This window comes from Podarcis filfolensis (genome assembly GCF_964270895.1).
Source record: "Podarcis filfolensis genome assembly, chromosome: 15".
Taxonomy (NCBI): domain Eukaryota; kingdom Metazoa; phylum Chordata; class Lepidosauria; order Squamata; family Lacertidae; genus Podarcis; species Podarcis filfolensis.
Window position 1 is genome coordinate 1260786 of NC_139618.1, and position 25728 is coordinate 1286513.

A 25728-nucleotide genomic window follows, 5' to 3' on the forward strand; every position below is an offset into this window, starting at 1 on the left:
AAATAATTAAATGTAAGAATTATTAAATCAATGTTCTTGTTTGTTTGTTTGTTTGTGCGGTTTGTGATGGGTTTATTCTCCAAGTTCCCGATGGTGGGGGCCATTTCAGGAGCGAATTTCCCGTTAACTCTTTCGCTGCCGGCGGCCCTTGCCACCCACCTATTCCCCACCAAGCAACGTGGCACGGCGCTGCCCGGCCAGCCTTGTCCCTCGGTGGCCGCCGTAACCTTCATCCCGGAAGCGTCTCCATGGCGACGCGAGACCCTGTGGCCGCGGCCTGGCTGGGAAAGAAGAAGCGCGATGGAGAAATACGAGCGAATCCGGGTGGTCGGGAGGGGGGCGTTCGGGTGAGAACAGGGGCGAGCGGACGGGCGGAAAACACTCTCTCTCTCTTTCTCTCGCACTCGCGGGTGCATGCCGACGCTGTTGCCATGGTGATGGGAGGGCGCACCCCTCCCTCCAGCCAATCAGGGTTTTGGGGGACGCCTCACCCCCAGTTTGAAAGGGGCGTCCCGACGAAGCACCCCTTTCCCCCCTCGCATCTCTCTCTTGCTAAGGTCGCAGCCCTGTCCTAAGAAAGCTTTTTTAAAAAAATGCTATTTTCGAATAATGAACCTATGCAAATGAAAGAAGCTACAAAAATATGCATATGCATATTAATGTGCGTGTATTGCATATGCAAATAAAAGGAGCTCATATAGATGTATATGTATAATACATATGACTGCATTAAAAAAAAAACCAATTTAGGATGAAATAAATCACGTTCCCCCATTGGCCAGGCATTTTCTCAATCTGCCATTCTCTATGCACAATTTAACCCACTCGAAATAAAAGTGGCGCCTATTCCCAAGGAAGCATACAGAGGATGAGAGCCAGGGTGGCATTGTGGCCAAGGAATGCAGGGTGATCTGGGTTCAAATCCTGCACTGAAGGAGCCATGAAGTTCCTTGGGTCACCTTGACACAGTTTAGCTTCCCTATCTTTGGAGGGAAATGACTGGATAGGAAGGTATAGAAAGTATTGAGTAGAACAGTCTCCTCTCTGAGCGTAGTTTGAGCACCACCCTTAATGATGTTTTGGCGCCCGTTAAAGGCGCTCTTACGTTCCCAGACTTAATTGCACTTAATTTCAGGAGGTTCTTTTATATTCTCTCCATTTCACACTGCATGGCTTATCTGCTGCATTTTACATTGTATGTGGTTATTTTAAGCTGGATGTCATTTAAATCACAGTAGGCTGCCTCAGGGCTGAGGTCCATTCATTATTTCAGCAGGTCTACTCTGAACAAAATGCAATTGGAGCCAGCCTATGGCTGAGCTCATGTGGAATCTTGTGACCCTAGGCCTTAAATTCACCTTTTCTTTCATTAATGCCTTCCCTCTACAGTATATGCAATCAGTATAAAGACAGCTAAGAGATAAAAAGAAATAAAAATTATACACAACAATGAAAGCAAAATGCCATAAAACCAGAAGCAGTTTTAAAGCAGGGGCTCTGCAGTCCTCCAGATGTTGTTGGACTACAACTCCCATCATCCCATGTTGGGTGTTGATGGGGGTCACAGCGCCATGACATCTGGAGGGCCACAGATTCCGCATTCCGACTTTTTTTTTAAAAAAAAAGAGTGTCCCATTGCTTCTCTCCTGCATGAGTCACATTCACATGTTACACTCCCCAGATAAAACAGCCGTGACGCAAAATGTCCTAAGGGGTGTTCTAGTCATATGTGCATTACATTCTCATTTGTACGCTTTTCCAGAGTTGGAAAGTAGGCCATGTTTACTGCTTCCATTTCACAGATGGGCAACTGAGCTAACTGATGATGACTCATCCAGGATATTTCAGCCATGGCACAGCTTTGAGGCTTTTCCCCCTGCAATGGTAGAGATGCCTGCTTTTTGTCCTGAAGACCCCAGGTTCAAAAAGGATCTTACTGCTATAGAATCATAGAATTGTAGGGCTGGAAAGGAACCACAAGATCCATCTAGTTCCCTGCTGTGGAGGAATCACAGCTAAAGAATCCCTGGCCAACCAACCTGTTTGAAAACTCTCCAGTGCAGGAGAGTCCATGGTAGTCCATTCCACTGCTGAATGGCTCATACCATCAGAAAGTTCCTCCTAATGTTAAAAAAACTCCGCAGGTGCAGAATGCCATGGCGAGACTCCTTACAGGGTCCTTGCCGTGAGATCACATTCATCCAGGGCTTTACCAGTTGCACTGGCTCCCGGTGGAATACAGGGTCAGGTTTAAGGTGCTGGTTTTGACCTTTAAAGCCCTATGAGGCCTAGGACCCTTGTACCTACGGGACCGCCTCTCCTGGTGTGCCCCGCAGAGGACCTTAAGGTCCATAAATAACAACACTTTGGAAGTCCCGAGCCCCAAGGAGATTAGATTGGTCTCAACCAGGGCCAGGGCCTTTTCAGCTCTGGCCTGGCGGAACGCACTGTCACAAGAGACTAGGGCCCTGCGGGATTTGACATCTTTCCGCAGGGCCTGCAAGACAGAGCTGTTCCACCAGGCCTTTGGCCAAGGCACAGTCTGACCCCCCCCCATTTCTTTATTTTTTTGATGGAACCCCTTATATGGGATTTTGTATATACATTTTCCCTCGGCTCATTTTGCTGGCCCATGTAGGTCCAGCATGGATAGTTTGCCCCAGTGAATATTTGATGTTTTCTCCCCTTATGGCTTTGATCTATAGGCTATCACTAAAACGAGGCTGCATTTTAAGCTACATTTTAAACTGTGCTCTAACTTACATTTTAATCAACTGTTTGTTGGGTTTTTTTGTTTTTTGTTTTGTTCTTAATGTTTTTACTGTATCTATATTCGGTATTATTATTATTATTATTAGTTTCCTGTCCCTGACACCCTGGTGAGCCTCTGCCAGTCAGAGCTGACAGCCCTGGGCTGGGTGACTCCATGGCCAGACTGCGTACCAATATGGCTTCCAATCTTTAGGGGCTGACTTCCTTCTTGGTCTTTTTGTGGTCCCCTTTCCCTCAGGATCGTCCACCTCTGCCTTCGGAAAATGGACCAGAAGCTGGTGATCCTGAAGCAGATCCCCGTGGAGCAGATGACCAAGGACGAGCGGCTGGCCGCCCAGAACGAGTGCCAAGTGCTGAAGCTGCTCCACCACCCCCACGTCATCGAATACTACGAGAACTTCCTGGAGGACAAGGCGCTCATGATCTCCATGGAGTATGCGCCGGGTGAGGATCGTGGGTCCCCAAGGCAGCAAGGCACACTCCTGACACCTAAAGGCTCATACCTCTAAGGAAAGGGGGGTGCAATACAGGCCCTGCAGGCTGGAGGCTGCCCTTCAGCTATCCTAGCACCCTTCAGATGTTTTGGACTCCCATCAGTCCCAGCCTGTACAGCTGTGCTTCTGCCAGCTCCCCCCCCCCCAAATCATTCAGTCTTGAGGGTGCCAGGTTTGGGGCAGCTGTTCAACACCACACATTGGCTCCCAGTACGTTTCCGAGCACAAATCAAAGTGTCGCTTCTGACTTTTAAAGCCCTAAACGGCCTCGGCCCAGTAGACCTGAAGGAGCGTCTCCACCCCCATCGTTCTGCCCGGACACTGAGGTCCAGCTCTGAGGGCCTTCTGGCAGTTCCCTCCCTGCGAGAAGTGAGGTTACAGGGAACCAGGCAGAGGGCCTTCTCGGTGGTGGCGCCCGCCCTGTGGAACGCCCTTCCATCAGATGTCAAAGAAATAAACAACTATCTGACTTTTAGAAGACATCTGAAGGCAGCCCTGTTTAGGGAAGCTTTTAACATTCAATGAATTATTGTATTTTAATCTTTTGATGGGAACAGCCCAGAGTGGCTGGGGAAACGCAGCCAGATGGGTGAGGTATAAATCATAAATAATAATAATAATTATTATTATTATTATTATTATTATTATTATTATTATTATTGGGAACCTCAAGAAACTGCTGGACTTCCATAATCCCCGGACACTGGGTCTGCTGGGAATTGGGAGTCCCACCTAGAAGGCCCCTGGTTCCCTACCCCTGGCCTGTTTTATTTCCTTAGAATCATATACTCGTAGAGTTGGAAGGGACAGTGAGAGTCATGTAGTCCAACCCCCTGCAATACAGGAATCTTTTACCCAGTGTGGGGCTTAAACCCCTGACCCTGAGATTAAGGGTCTCGTGCTCTACTGACTGAGCTGACCTGGTTTGAAAATAGTAACATTTTTTCCGTGCTTGGGTTTAATCTCAGCTTGACCAAACTGGGAAAGACTCATGGAGGGGAGGGCTGCCGATGGGTGCCAGCCATGATGGCTGTGCTGTGCCTCCATAGCTGGAAGCGTGGAAGCAGCAATGTTTCTGAATCCCCGTTGCTGGGAACCACAGGAGGAGAGAGTTGCTCTCAGGCTAGCCCCTATGAGAAGAGGATGCTGGTCTAGATGGGACATTAATAATAATGATGATGATGATAATTTATTATTTATACTCCGCCCATCTGGCTGGGTTTCCCCAGCCACTCTGGGCAGCTTCCAACAAAACACCAAAATACAATAACCTATTAAACATTAAAAGCTTCCCTAAACAGGGCTGCCTTTAGATGTCTTCTAAAAGTTTGGTAGTTATTTTTCTCTTTGACATCTGGTAGGAGGGCGTTCCACAGGGCGGGTGCCACTACTGAGAAGGCCCTCTGCCTGGTTCCCTGTAACTTGGCTTCTCGCAGAGAGGGAACCGCCAGAAGACCCTCGGCGTGGACCTCAGTGTCCGGGTAGAACGATGGGGGTGGAGATGCTCCTTCAGGTATACTGGGCCATTTAGGGCTTTAAAGGTCAGCACCAACACTTTGAATTGTGCTCAGAAACAGACTGGGAGCCAGTGTAGGTCTTTCAAGACTGGTGTTATGTGGTCTCGGCAGCCGCTCATTGGCCTGATCCAGCAGGCTCTCCTTATGAGCTGCTGGCAGCACTGAACTACATGGACACAATCAAAAGGAACTTCCAGCATCTGCCTTCTTTCTCCTGGGAGAGCTAAAGCTCGAGAAAAACCATTGGGGGGAAAAGGCACTGAGCCCTCCCTCTCCAGCCTCCAGGTCAAGGCAGTCTTTGACATGCGGCTTCCTAGCAACACCTGGGCTTATGGCAGTGGGAAGAATGCCAGAGAGGAACACCATTGTTCCCAGGGTCTGGCCCACAGCACATCACCTCCCCCTCCCCACCCTCTTCTTTGCAGGTCACCTTCAGGCAGGTGAAAAGGAGGTTTCAGGTTTCAAAGCCACCAGTGGTGGCAAGGTAGCTGCAAACCTGAGATTTGGCTTTGGGTTTGTGGTTTGGAAACAAAAGAGCACCGGGTTTGTTTGGCATGTGTGTTTTCCGCAAGGGGAGGGGAGCAAGGGTGTACTTCCTGGACTAGGAGGATCTACAGACCACCATATCTTTGAGGCAGAAGGAACAGGTTCAGCTCGCTCTGCCCTTGGAGAAAAAATGGCTTTCTTCCTTGTGGTTCCACCCTTGTCAAGGAGCACAGGGTTTAACCCATTTAGGGACAACTGTAGCTCTGCTCCCATTCAGGGGAGAAAGTGCTGTAGTTTTCCTTGGGAGGTGGCTTTCTGTTGTTTCTGTTATTATTCAATTTATCACTAGCCCTTCAAAATATGGTGCATTGCAGGGAGATGTACTAGAAGAACCTGTGTGTGTCCCTTTCAACTCCACAATTCTATGATAAGAATTTAAAATCTAAAATCACAACAATTTAAAATGCAATATCAAAAGCAGTTTAGACCAGTAGGCCCCAAAGCTTTGGGGACCATGCCTCCTAGGTTCCATAAACGCACCCCCAGTGCCCCCTACCCTAATAAAAACATGATTCACAATAGCAGTTTGCTTGGCCCTTGAAATATACTCGGAGTCGAGTGTGGATTTCATGCTCTTTATTCAGCTCAGAGTAGTGAGGAATGGAAGTTCCCCCGAAATGTCTGCTTTATATACATTATTTACACAATGGGCCCCACGTGATTGGCTAATTCTGGGATTCTCCTGTAGGCCAATCAGGTTGCGGATTCACTTCTACCCAGAGTTGGATTGGGTGGCTCCTGTGGACCAATCAGACTGCTGCATTCTGGATCCTATTGTTCTAGGACAATCAGACTGCTGCATTTTGGATCCTATTCAACTCAGTACATAACAGCCTTGTAAGGAAGTTGATAACACAGTCAAGTTCAAAACCGTAACAATTAATTGCACGTTTATTCAAAATCCAATTAAAACTACAGTGGTACCTCGGGTTACATACGCTTCAGGTTACAGACTCCGCTAACCCAGAAATAGTACTTCGGGTTAAGAACTTTGCTTCAGGATGAGAACAGAAATCGTGCTCTGGCAGCGCGGTGGCAGCAGGAGGCCCCATTAGCTAAAGTGGTGCTTCACGTTAAGAACAGTTTCAGGTTAAGTACGGACCTCTGGAACGAATTAAGTACTTAACCCGAGGTACCACTGTACATATGAACTATTCAGTTTAATTCAACAAAATGGATGAACTTGATTCAATGAAACCAGCTTTTCAAAGAAAGTCTGGTAGTCGTTTTCACTTCCAGTGCCCACCTGCCACCCCCTTGGCTCTTAGCAGCCCCCTCGCTAATCCCACCATGCCCCAGGTATTATGCTGGCCTCTCTCTGCTTGCTCCCTTCCAGGTGGGACGCTGGCTGAGTTCATCCACAAGAGGGGCAACTCCCTCCTGGACGAGGAGACCATCCTCCACTTCTTTGTCCAGATCCTCCTGGCCCTCCACCACGTCCATGCCAAGCAGATCCTCCACCGGGACCTCAAGACTCAGAACATCCTCCTGGACAAGCACCACATGATCGTCAAGATTGGGGACTTTGGCATCTCCAAGATCCTCAGTAGCAAGAGCAAAGCTTACACGGTGAGAACAACTGATAGCAACTCCTGGTGACCATGTCCCTCCCCCTGCGATTGGCCGGTAATTTGAAGCCTCTGGACTGGCCAGGTTTGGCGTCAGTCACAGGGCAACCAATGTGCTACTGCACCATGACAGGGCCTTCTTAGTGGTGGGTCCCTGTTTGTGGAATGCTCTCCCTCATGAGGTCATTTGGTATTATTATTGGATTAATTTCTTTGGTTTCTTACTTGCCCTTCACTGCATGGTCCCGGGGTTTAAAACAAATTGTATTATGAAAAATTCGGGAGGAATTTTAAAGAACAATCATTCTCACAGGCACTGAATGGGTGAAAGAGACTTTCCTAGCAGCATTGAAATTATTAGCTGTGAGGATATTTGATTGTTTATAAATTCTTTTAGATAATTTTTTTATTATTTCTTATGGGGATGTGTGTGTGCGTGTGGATTTGTTTATTTGCTCTTTTGTCATTTGCCCAACTTGGGATCTTTTGGGAACAGACCTTTTAATAAATGAATGAATATAGATTCGCTGAAAGTTAGCTTGAGGCGCCAGGATCTCTATGAGCTGGGAGGCCTGCTGTCATCTCACACTGTGAGGGTCCTGAATGTGGATATGGATCTTGGGGTGGGAGAAACTGATCCTGTCTCTGGATAGAGGGGCTTTTTGTCCCTCCCTCCCCCCCCAAAAAAAGAAAGAAAGAGTGTTGCACAGAACTGGAAAAATACAATTCTCCTTCTGTAACGTATTGGTTAGTAAAGGTAAAGGGACCCCTGACCGTTAGCTCCAGTTGTGACCGATTCTGGGGTTGCGGCACTCATCTTGCTTTATTCGCTGAGGGAGCCGGCATGCAGCTTCCGGGTCATGCAGCTTCCGGGTCCGGCCAGCATGACTAAGCCACTTCTGGTGAACCAGAGCAGCGCACGGAAACGCCGTTTACCTTCCCGCCAGAGTGGTACCTATTTATCTACTTGCACTTTGACATGCTTTCGAACTGCTAGGTTGGCAGGAGCAGGGACCGAGCAACGGGAGCTCACCCCGACGCGGGGATTCGAACCGCCGACCTTCTGATCGGCAAGCCCAAGACTCTGTGGTTTAACCCACAGCGCCACCCGCGTCCCCATAATGTATTGGTTAAGGAAAACTTAATGATAAAGTTTATTTTAAGTGTAAATCTCACACATCAGAAAAAATAATCAAGAGAACAAAACGGATTGAAAAGTGGGCCCTATTCTTACATTTCTGGAATGACACTGTAAATGATTATATCTTTTTAATTTATTCTCAGCACTATCAGATTTTTTGTTAAAGGATTCCCGTCACACACGTCGCATTCTTTTTCCCCTTGTTTCTATTTCATTCATTCATTTTCTTCTTGGGGAACAAGGATATTTGATATATACCGTATTTTCCAGCGTATAAGACGACTGGGCGTGTAAAACGACCCCCCAACTTTTCCAGTTAAAATATAGAGTTTGGGATATACTCGCTGTATAAGACTACCCCTCTTCTAACGCACACCAAATAAAAATTTAAAAAACCAGTCTCCAGTCCAGCTCGGAAATCCGCTCCACTTCCCAGTGGCTGGGGCCTTCTGGGGCCAATTTTCAAGCGTATTTCTGCTTCATCTGGAGAGCTTGGTGTCCTCCGATTTAATTTGCTGTCGTTTTATCCTTTGGTGGGGAGTTGCTGCAGGAGCTGCTGCTGTAGCCGGCGTATAAGACGACCCCCGACTTTTGAGAAGATTTTCCTGGGTTAAAAAGTAGTCTTATACGCCAGAAAATACAGTAACAGATTTGGCATTGTAATATTAGACGGTTAATAGCATTATTCAAGAAAAAAGAGAAAGTAATACCCACCCCTCCACCTTTGCTCTGGCCCTCATTCGCACATCCATGTTGCTTCCTAGGTGGTGGGCACCCCCTGCTACATCTCCCCGGAGCTCTGCGAGGGCAAGCCGTACAACCAGAAGAGTGACATCTGGGCTCTGGGCTGTGTGCTCTACGAGCTGGCCAGCCTGAAGAGGGCTTTTGAGGCCGCGGTAAGGAGACACCTTCGAAATCTGGTTGGAGTGGAGGGCTGGCCAGTCTCTGTGTCCTGAACGCCCTGTCTGCTCAGCCTCGGTCCCATAAACAATTGTGTCGGGGTCTGTGCAGTGGCCCAGCATCCTGTCTCCGAGAGGGGACAGCTTCATGCCTCTAGGAAGCTGGTCCCCTGGCCAGAAGACTGCTTGACGGCCAGGTCAGATAAACCGGCCCTCAGTTTAGTCCTGTGGTTCCCAGGCATTCTGAGGCCACTGCCCCCATGGTTCCCTAAATTATTCCCCAGTGCACCCCACCCTACCCTATAAAAAAGGATTGTTCAGAATACTGGTTTGCGGTATGAGGAAGATATTGCAAGAACATTCAAAACAGTAACAATTAATTGCATGCTTATTCAAAATCCAATTATAATTATTTAGTTTCGGAACTGATGAACTTGATCCGTTGATACCAGATACTGCATGGAAAAATTGGGCTCATTCTTACTGACAAAACCATAAGGATGAAGGAGGTTTATAGCATAAAATTTTTAATATATAAGTTACACACAAACCTTCACCTATCACAGATGTGCTATAACTAGTTTATTAAGAAAATCAATATACCGTATTTTTCGCTCTATAACACGCACCCGACCATAACACGCACGTAGTTTTTAGAGGAGGAAAATCCGTAGGCATGCCACCCGTAGGCATTCCCTCCATAACACGCACAGACATTTCCCCTTACTTTTTAGGAGGAAAAAAGTGAGTGTTGTGGTGCAAAAAATACGGTATGTTACCAATAATTGGCTATCTTGTGACTTGTGGCAAACAGACGTGACCCAAAGAAATAGCTTTGAGAGTGATAAAAGCAGTAAACCTTTGAATACAAAGCAAGGAAGGTGTTTCGCTCTAGGCTCCAGCCTGGTCAGTCGTAAAGAAGTGATCAGCCTGCCTTGAGGACCCCGCCTCCAGTGCCCCCCTTGCCTCTTAGGGTTCCCCCAGGGAATCTCCCTCCCCTGGGAGCAGTATCACCCACTTTGAGAACCACTGGTCTAGTCAACGATTTCACAAACGTCCCCTCACCATCTTCCTTCCTTCCTTTTTCTCAAGCTAAAGAGCGTCTCCTTTATGTGCCCTGCCTTGCTGGGTTGGCGCTGGCCACTCCTTGCCTATTACTGTATGGCCTATTACTCCATGCCTTCTCTCCTAACTGTCCCGCCATCATTCGCACACAGAACCTGCCCGCCTTGGTCCTGAAGATCATGAGTGGGACTTTCGCCCCCATCTCGGACCGCTACAGCCCCGAACTACGCCAGCTGATCCTCAACCTGCTCAACCTGGACCCCTCCAAGCGGCCCCAGCTCAACGAGATCATGGCGGAGGCCATCTGCGCCCGGCCCCTCCTCAACCTCTACACCGACGTCGGCAGTGTCAGGATGAGGAGGCAAGTCCTGGGCCCCTGTGGTGGCGCTGACGCCCCCTCCTCCAGGAACACTCAGCTCATGGGCCCACTTAGCTCAGTAGGGCTTGCACTGGCTGGCAGCAGCGACTCCCTGGGGTCCCAGGCAGGGGATGTTCCTAGTCATAGAATTATAGAATTGTAGCATTGGAAGGGACCACGAGGGTCATCTAGTCCAACCCCCTGCCATGTAGGAATCCTTTTGCCCAAAACCCTGAGACTGAGTCTCATCCTATACCAGCTGAGCTATCCTTACCTGGAGGTGCCACCGAGGATCAAGCCCAGGGCTTTGAAAGAAGGGCCTTTGCTGTAGAGCTGTAAAATAAGATTCTAGTCCTCATGGTTCCAGACGAAGAGCATAAGAGCCTGCTGGATCAGGCCAGTGGTCCATCTGGCCAGCATCCTGTTCTCAAGCAGATGCCCTAATGAGAAGGCCACAAGCAAGAGCCCTCTCCCCTCCTGTGGTTTCCAGCAGCTGGGAGTCAGAAGCATTGATAGCCTTCCGCTGTATGAGTTTTTCCTCTTTTAAGGCATCCAAATTGTTGGCCATACCTGCAGGAGGGAGTTCCATCCTTTAGCCATGCACTGCATGAAGAACCATGGAATCATAATATCGTAGAGTTGGAAGGGAACCCCAGGGTCCTCTAGTCCAACCCCTTGCAATGCAGGAATCTCAGCTAAAGCATCAGTTGCAGTGATCATCCAACCTCTGCTTAAAAACTCCTTCAAGGAAGGAGGGTCTTTCAGAGGGAATCCATTCCACCTCGAACAGCTCTTACTGTTAGAAAGTTCTTCCTGATGTTGAGTTGGAATCTCATTTGTTGTAAGTTGAAGCCATTGGTTCAAGTCCTACCCTCTAGAGCAGGCATAGGCAAACTCCGGCCCTCCAGATGTTTAGGACTACAATTCCCATCATCCCTGACCACTGGTCCTGTTAGCTAGGGATGATGGGAGTTGTAGTCCCAAACATCTGGAGGGCTGGAGTTTGCCTATGCCTGCTCTAGAGCAGGAGAAAAGAAGCTTGCTCCCTCTTCCATTTGACAGCCCTTTAGATATTCGAAGATGGCTCTCAGTGTCTCCTCTTTTCCAGGCTAAACATCCCCAACTCCCTCCACCGTTCCTCTTAAGACTCTGTTTCCAGACCCTTGATCATCCTGGTCGCCCTCCTCTGCACACCTTCCAGCTTGTCAACATCCTTCAACAGAAGTCCCTTCCGTTTTCCTTTTAGAAATAGGAACACAGGAGGCTGCCTTAGTCTAAGTCAGCCCATTGCCCTGTTTAGCTCAGCACTGTCTGCACTCAGTCGCAGATCTCCAAGGTTTTAAGACAGGAATCTTCCCGGGCCTTACCCACAGATGCTGCCACTGGGCCTTAGACCTGGGGCCTTCTGCATGCCAAGCAGATCCTCTGCCTCTGAGCTGCAGCCCTTCCCTGCCACCGCTGTCTGAGAGAAGCTCATCCTCTTTCTCCCCCCCCCCCAGGCCCGAGAAGCCGCTGGCCGCTGTGCCACCAGTGACCCACGGCAGGGTGGGAGCAGGAGCCGTCGGCCCTAGAACCAGAGGTAAGGTGGGAGGCCTTTGGAAGAGGGCTGCACACCCTTTATTTTTGGGGGGGGGCATTGCCTGGGCCCTTCCCCAGTGGCCCAGAGGGCACGACTGGGGTGGGGTGTGTGTGAAGGCTTTAGTTTGGGGCACCACAGCTGACAAGGGCATGTATGGTCAATGCATCCTTCCCATATCGAAAGTTATCTTTTAATTGATTTTAAAATGCTGTGTTAATTTTATTGTTGTTAGCCGCTCTGAGCCTGGGGAGGGCGGGATATAAATAAATTATTATTATTATTATTATTATTATTATTATTATTATTATTATTATTATCTGCTGTTATTTTCTGTCCTGCTGGATCAGGCCAATGGCCCACCCAGTCCAGTATCCTCTTCTCACAATGGCCAACCGGATAACAATGGCCTTCCATACCACCAACCTCCCCTTTCCTGAGTCTGGGGGTTCCCCACTTCCCCCGCCCCCCAGGTCCACTAACTCACAGGGCTTTTCTCTTGGACCCAGGCTCCAGAGCTGGCTCAGCGAGGCCAGGCATCCCCCCCGCCCCATCTTCCGTCTACACCTGGGGGGGCGGGATCACCCTACCTCTGCGCCTGTCCATGCTGAACACCGAAGTGGTGCAGGTCTCCACCGGAAGGACCCAGAAGGCGGGCGTGACCAAATCTGGGCGGCTGATCCTGTGGGAGGTGAGAGGGCGAGGAGGGGTCCCACAGGTTCGTGGGTGGGTGAGGAGCCCCTCGCTATCCGTCTCCCAGCTCTGGGGATTATTGAAAGGAGGAAGGAGGCTGACTGAGAATTTCTAAATATGCCTTACATTAGACCAGCTTGTCCTTCTGCTTGAAACTCCTGGGCCCTGTGTTTCGTTGTACAGTACGATCACATCTTATGCACAGTTAACCTGAGCAATGTCAACCTTGTGTGGTTGAAATCTAGCCAGTTAAAGATAAAGGGACCCCTGACCGTTAGGTCCAGTCACAGACAACTCTGGGGTTGTGGCGCTCATTTCGTTTTACTGGCCGAGGGAGCCGGCATACTGCTTCTGGGTCATGTGGCCAGCGTGACTAAGCCGCTTCTGGCGAACCAGAGCAGTGCATGGAAACGCCGTTTACCTTCCCGCTGGAGCGGTACCTATTTATCTACTTGCACTCTGATGTGCTTTGGAACTGCTAGGTTGGCAGAAGCAGGGACCGACCAACGGGAGCTCATCCCGTCGCGGGGATTTGAACCACCGACCTTCTGATCAGCAAGCCCTAGGCGACCCTCTAGCCCGTGACCCTCTAGCCAGTTAAGGTTGCATAAATAAAATTCATGCTAGGCCCCTGGGGCTCATACATGCCTGGTGGCAATGTCTCCTGGCCTGTATTCTCTTGCTGTTAGCCCCAGATCTTCCCCCCCCCAAGGGCGGGTTGTGGCAGCCAGGACACTTCAGTGCGTTCTGCACATGCTCAAGCATCTCTGCTTGCTTTGGATGCTGCGTCGCTGAGCCCTGACCCTGTTGCCACCAGCCGCCATTCAAACTAGGCCCAGTTTGCTCCGACGGACCCGGGCAGGAATGTAACACACCCTCTTCCTGCTGTTTTCTTTCTCTCTTTCTCTCTCTCTCTCTCCACCAGCCACCCCCACTTGGCACGGCGGGGGGGCCCTCGCTCCCCGGGGCCACTGAGCAGCTGCAGCCCCAGTTTGTCTGCCGCTTCCTGGAGGGCCAGTCCGGGGTGACCATCAAGCTCGTGGCCTGTGGGGACCTTTTCACCACCTGCCTGACAGGTACAACAAAGACAGCTAAGGGGGCTGTCAGGGCACAGGAGAGGACTGCCTCTCCTGGTCTGCCCCGTGGAGGACCTTAAGGTCCACAAATGACAACATTTTGGAGGTCCCAAGTCACAAGGTGGTTAGGTTGGCCTTAACTAGGGCCAGGGCCTTTTCAGTACTGGCCCCGACTTGGTGGAACACTCTGTCACAAGAGACTAGGGCCCTGCGGGACTTGACATCTTTCCGCAGGGCCTGCAAGACAGAGCTGTTCCGCCTGGCCTTTGGTTTGGACTCAGTCTGACCCTTGTGTTTCCCTCACCTTTATGGTTTTGACTTTTAAAATGAGGCTTCATTTTAAATTACATTTTAACCTGTATTTTAAATTGTTCTTTTTCTTTTTTCTTATTATGTTTTTACTGAAATTTTAGTGCTGTTAGTCACCCTGAGCCCGGCTCTGGGCGGGGAGGGCGGGGTAGAAATAAAATTTATGATGATGATGATGATGATGATGATGATGATGATGATGATTTTCCTGCTTGTCAATGGAGGGCAGCAGTTGTGTAAGGGATGGTTGCACAGGGATCTGGCCCCACCATTATTTCTGTTTGGGGATTGCGTGCATACACACTCACTGCCCCCTTGATCATGAGGAAGCGAAGGTGGTTGGTTTTTCCTTCCTTCCTTTGGCACCCTCTGCTCTGGGCTGTGCTGACAGCTCTCCTTTCCCCCTGCAGACCGAGGGATCGTCCTGACCTTTGGCAGCGGCAGCAGTGGGTGCCTGGGGCACGAGACCTTCACAGACGTCACCCAGGTTGGCCAGGGCTCAATTCCTGAGCATCGTTAGGCTGGTGGGCTGGTTTGGCCACCTTCCCCAGATTCCCTGGAGGCCAGAATTCCTCCTTGTGGCTGCTGCTGTACCCTGATCACAAGAACAGGAGCTGGGTCTGGCTGCTGGGTCTGGCCGCAGGGGACCCATCTAGGCTAGCCTCCTGTTCTCATAGCACTCAGCCACATGCCCCCAAAGGGAAGCCCAGAAGCAGGGCATGGCCACAAGGGCAGCCTTCTGCCCTCCGGGGGTTCCAGCAACTGGTGCTCAGAAGCATCTATTGCCACCAACCTTGGAGACATCCAGGGAAACTGAACACTGGAAGGTTGAAGGCAGATAGAAGAAAGTCCTTTACGTGGCGCATAGTTAAACTTTGAAACTCCTGCAGGTGGCAGGGGTGCCCGCCAAGGGTGGAGGAGAGGGCTGTCGATGGCTACTCGACACAATGGCTGTTCTATGTTGTTCTGCCTGGCCTTTGGCTTGGAATCAACTTGATCCCCTTCCCCTCTTTCCTTTTTCCTTTCTCCTTCTGTGATGGAACTCCTATTTGGGGACTTCCCTGGTTTTTTTCTGGCCCACGTAGGACCAGTCTGGATAGTTGGCCTTGGGGAAGACTTGACATTTTCATCCCAAAAAAAGTTTTTGATTTGAGCTTCTACTGAAATGAGGCTGCATTTTTTTTTTTTCAATGCAGAATCATAACAAAAATTACAAACATTGAATCCAAAATAATACTATACAAACAAAAATCCCCGGAACATATAGAAAAAAAATCAGAAAACGAAAGAAAAAAAAAAGCAAAGGAAACAAGACTAAACTAAACAAAAACAAAAAAGCACACATCTACAGAAAAAATACCATATCATTACGTACATAAACACAAATTGACTTCCTTTCTTTGTTCTAAGACCTCAAAAAATTTACTCTTACTGTGTTGTTGTGTCTAATTAGATTACTTCCACCTTGGTCCTTTTTTTTTTTTTACACCTTTTTTCTTTTCCTTTAACCCTGTAAAGCATCATTCATTACATACCAATATACTAACTCCAGAACAATGTTTTTTCATATACTCTTTAGCACAACCCCATTCTTTTAATAATTTCTGGTCCGATTGTCCCCTTATGTAAGCTGTGAGTCTTGCCAGATTTATGTATTCACAAAATTTAATTTGCCAATCTTTCACTGATGGAATTTTTCTGCCTTTCCAGTTTTTAGCTATAAGCATCCTGGCAGCTGTTGTTGCATAAAGGAATACTTTCCTTTGATTTTTGGGGATATCATTTGTAATTAAACCTAAAAGGAATGCCTCCGGTTTTTTTCTGAAAGATATTTTAAACATCTTTTTGAGTTCTTCATAGATTTCATTCCAGAATTGTTTAATAGGTCGGCATTCCCACCACATGTGAAACATTGTTCCTATTTCTTTTTTACATCTCCAACAGGTATTCGATTTTAATTTGTAAATTTTAGCCATTTTTACCGGAGTTAAGTACCATTGGTACACCATTTTCATAAAATTTTCTCTTATTGTATAACATGCTGTGAATTTAATATCATATTTCCATAATTTCTCCCATTGGTCCAGCCGAATTACATATCCTATATCACATGCCCATTTAATCATAACTTCTTTTATTTCTTCATCCTTTAATTCCCATTCTAATAATAAATTATACATTTTGGATATATATTTTTTTTAGTTTTGTAATAATACTTTTTGTAATTTTGATTCTTCTTTTTCAAATCCTATTACTTTATCCTGGTTGAATATTTGTGCAATTTGGTGATATTGTAACCATGTGGTACAGTATTGGGTCACCTCATCGTATGGTCTTAGTTTTAATTGGCCCTGTTCTTCCTTTAGGAGCTGCTGGTATGTTGCCATTCTTCCTATAGTATTTATCTTTTTAACCGATATTACTTCTAGCGGTGAGACCCACCATGGGGTTTTTGGTTCTAACAACCTTCTATGTCTCACCCAGACCTTGTATAATGCATTTCTAATTACGTGGCTTAGAAATTCTTTATGGACTGCCACTTTGTTATAAATTAGATAGGCATGCCAACCATATCTGTTGTTCCATCCCTCCAAATCCAAAATGTCACTGTTATCCAATTTGATCCAATCCTTGATCCAAGTAAAGCATGCTGCATCGTAATATAGTCTCAGGTCTGGGAGTCCAAAACCTCCCCGCTCTTTTATGTCGGTTAATAATTTATGTTTGATCCATGGCTTTTTGCCTTGCCATATAAACTTTGTTAGGTCCGTTTTCCATTTTTTAAAACAATCATCTTTACCTATTATGGGAATCATTTGAAAAAGGAACAGAAGTTTTGGTAAGATATTCATTTTAATAGCCGAAATTCTACCCCAGAGTGTTAATTTCAATCTTGTCCAAGTTTCCATTTCTCTTTTTGTTTCTTCCCAATTTTTTTTTATAATTATCTTCAAACAAATTTATATTTTTCATTGTTATTTGTATACCTAAATATTTCACTTTTTTTACAATTTGTAATCCGAATTTTTCTACCAGTTCCTTTTTCTCTTGATCTCCCATGTTTTTTACCATTAGTTTCGTTTTTTCTTTATTTAAAGCAAAACCTGATACCCTTCCAAAGTTTTCCATTTTTTCTAGAGCCTTTGCTATGCTTTCCTTTGGATTTTCCACCATTAAAACTAAATCATCTGCAAATGCCCTTATTTTGTATATTTTCTCTCCTAGGGATATTCCATTTATTTCTTGATCCAATCTGATTTCTTGATTTAATATTTCCAAAACCAAAATGAATAATAAAGGTGAGAGTGGGCACCCTTGTCTGGTGCCCTTCTGTATTTTAAAATAATCAGTCATGTCATTATTTATTATTATATTTGCTTCTTGTTGTTCGTAAATTGCTTTTAACCCTCTTGTAATTTGGTCGCCCATGTCCATCTGGTCTAATAATATTTTTAGAAATTTCCATGATACTTTGTCAAACGCCTTTTCCGCGTCCACAAAAACAAAGGCTACCTTCTTACTTGGTTTCATGTCTAAATACTCGATCATATCAATCACTGTTCTTATATTGTCACTCATTTTCCTGCCCGGCAAGAACCCTGCCTGCTCTTTATTTATACAATCCTGCAAAACTGTCTTTATTCTTGTTGCCAATATTTGTACATATATCTTGTAATCATTATTTAGTAATGATATTGGTCTATAATTGGTTATAAACTCTTTATTTCGTGCTTGTTTTGGGATTACTACTATGTGCGCCTGTTTCCAGGTGTTGGGAATCTTCCCGTCTTCTAATATTCTATTTAAGAGTGTCTTCATAGGTGATAATAGTGGTTCCTCTAATTTTTTGTAATGTATTGTGGTAAGACCATCTGGGCCTGGGGATTTTCCCAGTTTCATCTTAATTATCGCTTGATGAAGCTCTGTTGTGGTTATTGGGGAGTTTAGCTCTTGAATCTTTTCTTTCTTAATTTTAGGTATATCCTTTCCACATAAATACTCTTTTATTTCAACCTCTGTCTCATTTCCTGCTTTATATAGCTTATTATAATATTTTGTAAAACACTTTTTAATTTCCTCAGGGTTATCTAAAGTTCTCCCCTCTTCCACTATTTTATCAATCAGTTTTTCCTTTTGTCTCTTTTTCAGTTGCCAGGCTAGCATCTTTCCGGGTTTATTTGCAAATTCGAACGACCTTCGTTTCATCCATTTAATATTGTCCTCAATTTCACTATTTAATATTGCTGAAGCCTGGATTTGTAATATTTTTAGTTTTTGGTTTATTAATTCATTTTTTGGTTGTTTTGCTAATAATTTTTCATTTATTCCTATTTCTTTCCTTATTTGTTCTAGTTTTTGCTCTCTGTTTCTTTTCCTTATTGCACTTTGTTGTATGTAAAAGCCTCTTATGAAAGCTTTACTTGCATCCCATATTGTCCTGAAGTCTGTATCCTGTTCTTTATTTAACTCAAAAAATTCTTTCAGTAGTTCTTGCGCTTTTTTCACAATCTTTTTGTCATTTAATAATCTTTCATTAAGTCTCCATCTTTTATTAGTTTTCTTGTGTTCCTTTAATTCTAATGTGACTGGGTTGTGATCTGTAATAATTTTGGCTGCATTTTAATGTTGTACTTTAATCTTGTTTTTAAATTGTATTTCAATCAATTGTTTTTATACTTGGTGTTAGCCACCCTGAGCCCGGTCTTGGCTGGGGAGGGCGGGGTATAAATAAAATATTATTATTATTATTATTATTATTATTATTATTATTATTATTAGAGGGAGGACTTGTGGGGGGAGACTGCTTGAACAGTTGCTGCCTTTCCCCTCCGCAGCCCAAGATTGTGGAGGCCCTGCTGGGCTACGAGATCACGCATGTGGCCTGCGGGGCATCGCACGTCCTGGCTGTTTCCAATGAAGGGGAGATCTTTGCGTGGGGCAGAGGGGACAATGGTGAGTGGCGGTGGTGCACTGGGTTGGTGGGGCTGCCTGTTCTCTTGGCTCCCTTTCATCCTGAGAGATCTGCACTGGCTCCCAGTACGTTTCCCAGCACAATTCAAAGTGTTGGTGCTGACCTTGAAAGCCCTAAAGGGCCTCGGTCCTGTATACCTGAAGGAGCGTCTCCACCCCCATCATTCAGCCCAGACACTGAGATCCAGCCAGCACCGAGGGCCTTCTGGTGGTTCCCTCATTGTGAGAAGTGAGGTTACAGGGAACCAGAGAGAGGGCCTTCTCAGTGGTGGCGCCCGCCCTGTGGAACGCCCTCCCTTCAGATGTGAAGGAAATAAGCAGCTTTCTTCTCTTTAAAAGACATCTGAAGGCAGCCCTGTTTAGGGAAGTTTTTAATATTTGATGCTGTATTGTTTTTAACACTCGATTGGAAGCCGCCCAGAGTGGCTGGGGAAACTCAGCCAAAGGGCGGGGTATAAATAAGAAATTATTATTATTATTATTATTATTATTATTATTATTATCTTCATCATCACCTCCCACCCCTTCCCTCTCTTCCCAGGGCGCTTGGGCCTGGGCACCCAGGAGTCCCACAACTCCCCACAGCAGGTCTCCATCCCACCTGACCATGAGGCGCAGAAGGTTCTCTGCGGCATCGACGCCTCTATGATTCTGACGGGGAGGAACCAGGTCCTGGCCTGTGGGAGCAACAGGTAGGGTGGGAGGTCTGTGTCGTGGTGGGGGGGTCAGTCACAGGAGTATTGGGGAGGGAGGGTAGTGAAACAGAAATGCCATAAAGCAGAAGATCCGATCCTGCTGACCTGGCCAGAGTGGGAAGCCAGGCTAGCAGGAAAAGCCAGATCAGAGGCTTCATATCCAGGGCCTGACACAGCTCACTCCTGTTCCTTCCTGGGCAAGAGCTGAATCTGGACTGGGGCAAGGAAAGTCTGGTTGGATCCTGTGTTTTGCTAGGCCAGAGTCTCCCAAATCCACAGGAGGCAGAGTTTTGCAAACAGAGGGTAGTTCTGCAGCTTGGCCCTCCCTTGACCTCCTCTCCCCTCCCCACTCTCCTCCAGGTATAACAAACTAGGCCTGGACAGGATCTTGCCCCAGGGAGAGCCCCTCGCCACGCACCAGGTAGAGGAAGCCCTTGTCTTCAGCTGCGCCTGCTCAGCCCCCTTGAGCGAAGAGGCCATTGTGTGGGCTGACATTGGAACGGCTCACTCAGCAGTCGTCACGGGTGAGCATCCGGTGAAGACACCTCGCTTGGGGGGTGGCGGCAGCCAGCCGGGACGATGCCAGCATTCTGGTGGGGAGCGTTGGCTGGAGGTTCTTCCAGGGTGCCTCTGAGCATGTGCAGAGTCTTCCATTCGCCCTGGAGTAATTGCAGCCCACCAGGTAAAGTCGGGGTGAAGGCTCAGAAATCACCCAGGAGCAGGAAGGAGTCGCCCTATTCCCTGCCTTTCTCCTTTTCTGTTGCCAGCCACGGGCCAGTGCTACACTGTGGGCAGCAATCAACACGGGCAGCTGGGCCCCATCCCTTGCCGTGCCAGCCGCACCCCCTACCTGGTGGAAGGGCTCCAGGCTGTCCGAGTCACCATGGTGGGCTGTGGCGACGCCTTCACCACCGTTGTGGGAGCAGGTGAGCTGATGGGGTGGAGCGGGGTTTGGGGCTTGGTTTCTGGTGCAGTGGGCCCCGAGGGAGTCTAGCCTGGCCTCCCCGTCACCCTAACCTGCTGCGGACGTCCTCTCTCCCCAGATGGCGAGGTGTACACCTGGGGGAAAAGCGCCAGGGGGCGCCTGGGGCGGAAGGATGAAGAGCCCCGGAGCCCTCGTCCCGTGCAGCTGGGAGAGACACACGCCAGCCTTGTGGCCTCCGTCTCCTGCTGCCACGGAAGCACCCTGCTGGCCGTGAAACGTAAGTGTGTCTGTGGGGGGGAGGGGTGCACAGGTGGAAGAAGGTCTCCTTCTCCATTCGCACGGCATTCACAAGGTGCGACGCTGCTTCCGTTCCGCTGCAGTCTGCCTTCCACCAAAAGCACCAATGTTTGTCCCACTGCGGGAAAGTTCTGTGAGTTCCGTTGCCGTTACTTTGGCCACATCCACAGCACTTTCAGCAGCCGTGGCTTCCCCAAAAGAATCCTGAGAATTGTTGTATGTTAAGGGTGCTGAGAAGTATTAGGAGACCCCATTCCCCTCCCCGAGCTACAATTCCCAGAGTGCTCTAGGAAGAGAGATTGATTGTTAAACCACTCTGGGAATTGTAGCTCTTGGAGGGGAATAAAAGTCCCCAAACAACTCTCCGTTTCAGCCAAGGTCAAGCTTGAAGCTTCTTGAATGTCAGTGAACGTCATAGCAGAGCAGAGATTTGAACCCAGGTCTCCCCAGTCCTGGTCCGACATCCTTAACCACTAGGGCCACATTTGGGCCATACAGCTGAAGCCTTGTGATACCACTTTAGGCAGTCGTGTCTACCCCCAAAGAATTCTGGGAGCTGTAGTCAGTTGAGGGTACTGAGTTGTTAGGATTCCCAGAGTTCCCTGGGAAAGAGGAATTGGTTATTAAAACCACTCTGGGAATCGTAGCTCTGTGAGGGGAACGGGGTGGGTTTCGGGAAGTCTCCTAATGATTCTTCACCGAGAACAGACTACACTTCCCAGCATCCTTTGGGGAAAGCCGCGACTGTCTAAAGCCGCATCGTAGCCCTTCCAGCGCATGGTGTGAATGTGACTGTTCATTTCAACACAAAGCAAACACCTTGCAAACAGGGATAAAAACATAATCAGTTACAGTTCATTTGTATTTGCTGGGTATATTTCCCTTCAGGGCCAGTGAGGAATAAGCGAGCACAAGCTGTCTCTGCTCCCATCCCTGTTTGCGTCTGACTCTTCCAGTGCCCCTCGTGTGGGGCTTCTGGGCGAGGGTGCATTTCGGCCCGGGAGGCGGGTACCCGAGAGGCCCTCACGCTTCCTTGCTGCAGCTTCGCTTGCTGCCAGCTGGAGAGCTGAGTCAGAGGCAGGGGCCACGTCCCTCCCTCCTCTGGTACCTGCCACAGTCCTGCCCACGTGGAGCCGTGTCGGCGGCAGCAGTGAGCCAGCTGGCAGTGGGGCTGCTGAGCGGAGGAGGAAGGAGATTCAGAAGGGGCTCAGCGGAGCGCTCCGGCCCACACCCTCTCTGGCAAGGAAGGCTTTCTAGGAAGATCCTGATGGGCCTCTCGGTGGCTGCCAGCCTTGATGGAGGCTCCACTCTGCCATGCTGCTTCTGAATACCAGTGGCTGGAAACCACAGGAGGGAGAAGCGCTCTTGTGCTCAGATCCTGCTCGCTGGTTTCCCACAGGATTCTGGTTGGCCACTGGGGAAACAGGATGCTGGACTTCCGTTGGACGGCCATCTGTCTTGGATGCTTTCATTGAGATTCCTGCATTGCAGGGGGTTGGACTAGATGAGCCTTGGGGTTCCCTTCCAACTCCACGATTCTATCATTCTGTGGTGCTATGTCTATGTGGTTCCCCATTGGCCTAATCCAGCAGGCTCTTTTGTGCTTATAATTCATGGAGGATAAGGCTTTCAGTGGCTACCAGAAGAGAAGAAGAAAAGTTTGGATTTGATATCCCGCTTTATCACTCCCCTTCAGGAGTCTCAAAGTGGCTAACATTCTCCTTTCCCTTCCTCCCCCACAACAAACACTCTGTGAGGTGAGAGACTTCAGAGAAGTGTGACTAGCCCAAGGTCACCCAGCAGCTGCATGTGGAGGAGCGGGGAAGCAAACCCGGTTCACCAGATTACGAGTCCACTGCTCTTAACCACTACACCACACTACACTACACCACTACCAGCCACTTCTACCGTCGGAGGCAGCGGTGCTTCTAAATCCTTGACGATGGAAACCACAGGAGGGGGAAGTGTGGCTGTTGTGCTCGAATCCTGCTTGCGGGTTTCCCTTGGGGGGCATCTGGCTGGCCACGGGGAGAACAGGAGGCTGGACTAAACGGGCTCCCTTTGGCCAGTGGCGGAGTAGGGGTGGGCGTGCTCAAATGGCGCATGCGCCCTGCAGCCGGGGGTGGAGCAAGACGCTCAGGGGGGCGTAGTGAGCTGCCCATGGCGGGCATTTGGTGTGCCACCTGCCCGCGACTCCCAAGCCTCCCCCAAGCTGTCAGAACGAAGGGGGAAGGGGGGAATGTCGCCAGCAAAGCAGCGCAGCCCCCTGCCTTACCCCTACGGCTTGGGGTAGGCTTGGGAGTCGCGGGTGGGAGGTGTGCCAAATGTCACCCCCCTTGGTGAGGGCACCTGGGGAGATCCGCCCCCACCGCACCCCCCTTCCTACACCCCTGCCTTTGGTCTGATCCTGCAGGTGCCGATGTTCTTACATTGTCTCTCGGCTGCAAAAGGCGATGGCACCTCATATAGCCAAGAAGCCAGCGGTCCATGAATGGAGGGGCATTGAGAAGCCTGGGAAGCCTGTCCAGTAACTCGGACGTTGCTTGCAAGGGGGGCGAAGATGGCTGGGAGTGAAAAGGAAGGCCAGGCGGGGGGAAGGGGAGAGAGAGAGAAAGCAAACCCCCCGTTCCACAAAGAACCCTTTAGCCCCAGTTCCAGGGACAAAGCCTCTCTGTCTTTGATTCCCCCCCAAGGCTCGTGCCAACCACTGTCCTCGTGCCAGGCTAATTTCCGACGCCTCGGATGCGAGTGATGTGCCTCACTTTAGAAAGTTGGAAGAGGACCCGGAAAAGGCAACCGAAAGGATCAAGGGGAGGGAGGGAGAGACTTCCCTGTGAAGGAAGGCTGCAGCGTTACAGACTTTTTAGTTGAGAGAAAAGGCGAGCGAGAGGCAAAACGATAGGAGTTAATAAAATTATTCACAGCATGGAGAAAGTGGATGGGCAAACGGTTTTTTCCCTCTCTCGTAACATGAGCTCTCACTCGTAGGCGTCCAATAAAACTGGAAGATTCAGGGCAGACCAAAGAAAGTCTGCATGGTTAAACTGTGGAACTCCCTGCCACAGGAGTCAGGGACGGCCACTGGTTGGAGCGGCTTTAAAAGAGGATCAGACAAATTCGTGGAGGATTATCGGTGGCTGGGCTGGGCTGGATCTGAGAATCCTCCGGAAAAACAATTTCTCAAAGGACCTGTTGATGGCATTTAACCATTGTACTGCGGAGAGTGTATTAACTTATGGTCTGTGTGTGTGGTTTGGGAGCTGCACAGTCAGGGGAAAAAAATGCTGTCCAGGGTTGTAAAGACAGCGGAGAGAATAATTGGGTGCGCTCTTCCCACCTTGGATCAAATCTACACTTCCAGGTGTCATAAGAAAGCTGCAGAGATAGCGCAGGATAGTGCGCACCCCGGAAATGATCTCTTTCAGCTTCTGCCTTCTGGAAGAAGGTCCAGGCTTATAAAGACTAGGACTAGCCACCTGAGAAACAGTTTCTACCCAAATGTGATTTTGGTTTTAAATGCAATGTAAGGAGTCCCTATGGGAGTATATTGTATTTTAAAATGGGGTATCAGAGTTTTTAGGGGGCTAACCAGGTTGGGATAGCTGGGGTAGCAGGCCTGTTGGGTTTTGAAGGTCTTATGTAGATTTTTTCAATTTCGTTGTTCTGTATGGGGCAATGACAATAAAGAGTATCGTATAATCGTCTCATCACACCTGGAGGCAGCAAGGCTTTCAGATACCAGTTTCTGGAAACCACAGGAGGGGAGAGCGCTTCCCTTGTGCTCCATTCCTGCTCGCGGACTTCCCAGAAGTGGCACCTGGTAGTTCCCTGGGAGAAGAGGATGCTGGGTAGATGGGCCATGGGCCCGATCCAGCAGGCTCTCTTGATGTTCTTATGTTAAAAGGGAGGAGGGAGGACCAAATCTATAACTCTCCCACCCTCAAGAATGACTCTGGGCGTCTGTGTCTCTTGTGTTTCAGCTGCGGCAGAGGAACCCAGTCCTCACTGAGGAGAAACCAGAGGTCCCCGCCGCCCCCTCCTTTTGCAGACACTCCTCTGGCAGGCCTTTCCCCCTCTGGCCCACGTGGCAGCCTGTTTTGGACCTTCAACGCGGAGTGCCTGGCCAAACTCAGCCCGAGAGAACTCAGCCCCTGCCTGCAGGCCCAGGTACCTAGCGGGCACCCTCTTCCTCCCCAGGGCCTTGCCCCAAACAGGGGGATCCAGCTCCATAGGCGTTATTGGGCAGCCACCCCCCAGGAGGGAGCAGTGCATGCTGGGAAGCTGTCCCCTTCTCTGCACGCAGCTGAGCCATCTCTCTCTCTGTGCCTCTTCTCCAGCGTGACTTGGCTGGGGGGCAAGGAAGTGGGCCCTGGGTTTATTTTTACTGCTCTCCCTCTTGAGCTGACTCAGAGGCTGTGCTGCGTGGGATCTTGCATGCCCAGGTGGCTGGGGGGGGGGCGAGCTGAACGCCGCTTGTCACAGCCCCAGGCGCTCTCGGGGAATGAGTCAATGCCAGGCTTCTTCAGAGGCACTGAAAGCCTCTCTCTCTTTTCTCCCCCACCCTCCTTTCCCCCTCGTCTCCTGCTTTCCAAGGCCTGACCCTGATTCATGTTGCTGCCTTTGCTCTGCCCAAGGGGGGGCCTGGAGCCTCCCGTCCTCTGAGGAAAGGTGAAAGGAGCTTGGGAGAACAGGATATGGAAGCGGCGGGTGGGAGAGCCATCCTCAAATAATGGGAGAGTCATAGAATTGCAGGACGCGGGTGGCGCTGTGGGTTAAACCACAGAGCCTAGGACTTGCCAATCAGAAGGTCGGCGGTTCGAATCCCC

The 25728-nt window shown here is 48.8% G+C and overlaps 1 protein-coding gene across 1 annotated transcript; it reads left to right on the forward strand.

Moving 5' to 3' along the window:
• The first annotated feature begins 235 nt into the window (after positions 1–235).
• Positions 236–25069, forward strand: NEK8 (NIMA related kinase 8). Its single transcript, XM_083587603.1, has 15 exons — positions 236–347; positions 3011–3216; positions 6666–6898; positions 8803–8934; positions 10155–10363; positions 11860–11939; positions 12446–12627; positions 13555–13705; positions 14425–14501; positions 18850–18967; positions 19527–19677; positions 20041–20204; positions 20448–20606; positions 20724–20882; positions 24883–25069. The coding sequence occupies exons 1-15, from the start codon at positions 301–303 to the stop codon at positions 24909–24911; spliced, it is 2097 nt and encodes a 698-aa protein (XP_083443729.1). The 5' UTR covers positions 236–300; the 3' UTR covers positions 24912–25069.
• The last annotated feature ends 659 nt before the right edge of the window (positions 25070–25728 follow it).

Excerpts from the sequence above, each read along its gene's own strand:
- NEK8 (XM_083587603.1), top strand. The coding sequence starts at position 301 with ATGGAGAAATACGAGCGAATCCGGGTGGTCGGGAGGGGGGCGTTCGG. Across the intron at positions 14,502-18,849 it reads CCTTCACAGACGTCACCCAG|CCCAAGATTGTGGAGGCCCT; the intron begins GTTGGCCAGGGC and ends TCCCCTCCGCAG. Across the intron at positions 18,968-19,526 it reads GTGGGGCAGAGGGGACAATG|GGCGCTTGGGCCTGGGCACC; the intron begins GTGAGTGGCGGT and ends CTCTCTTCCCAG.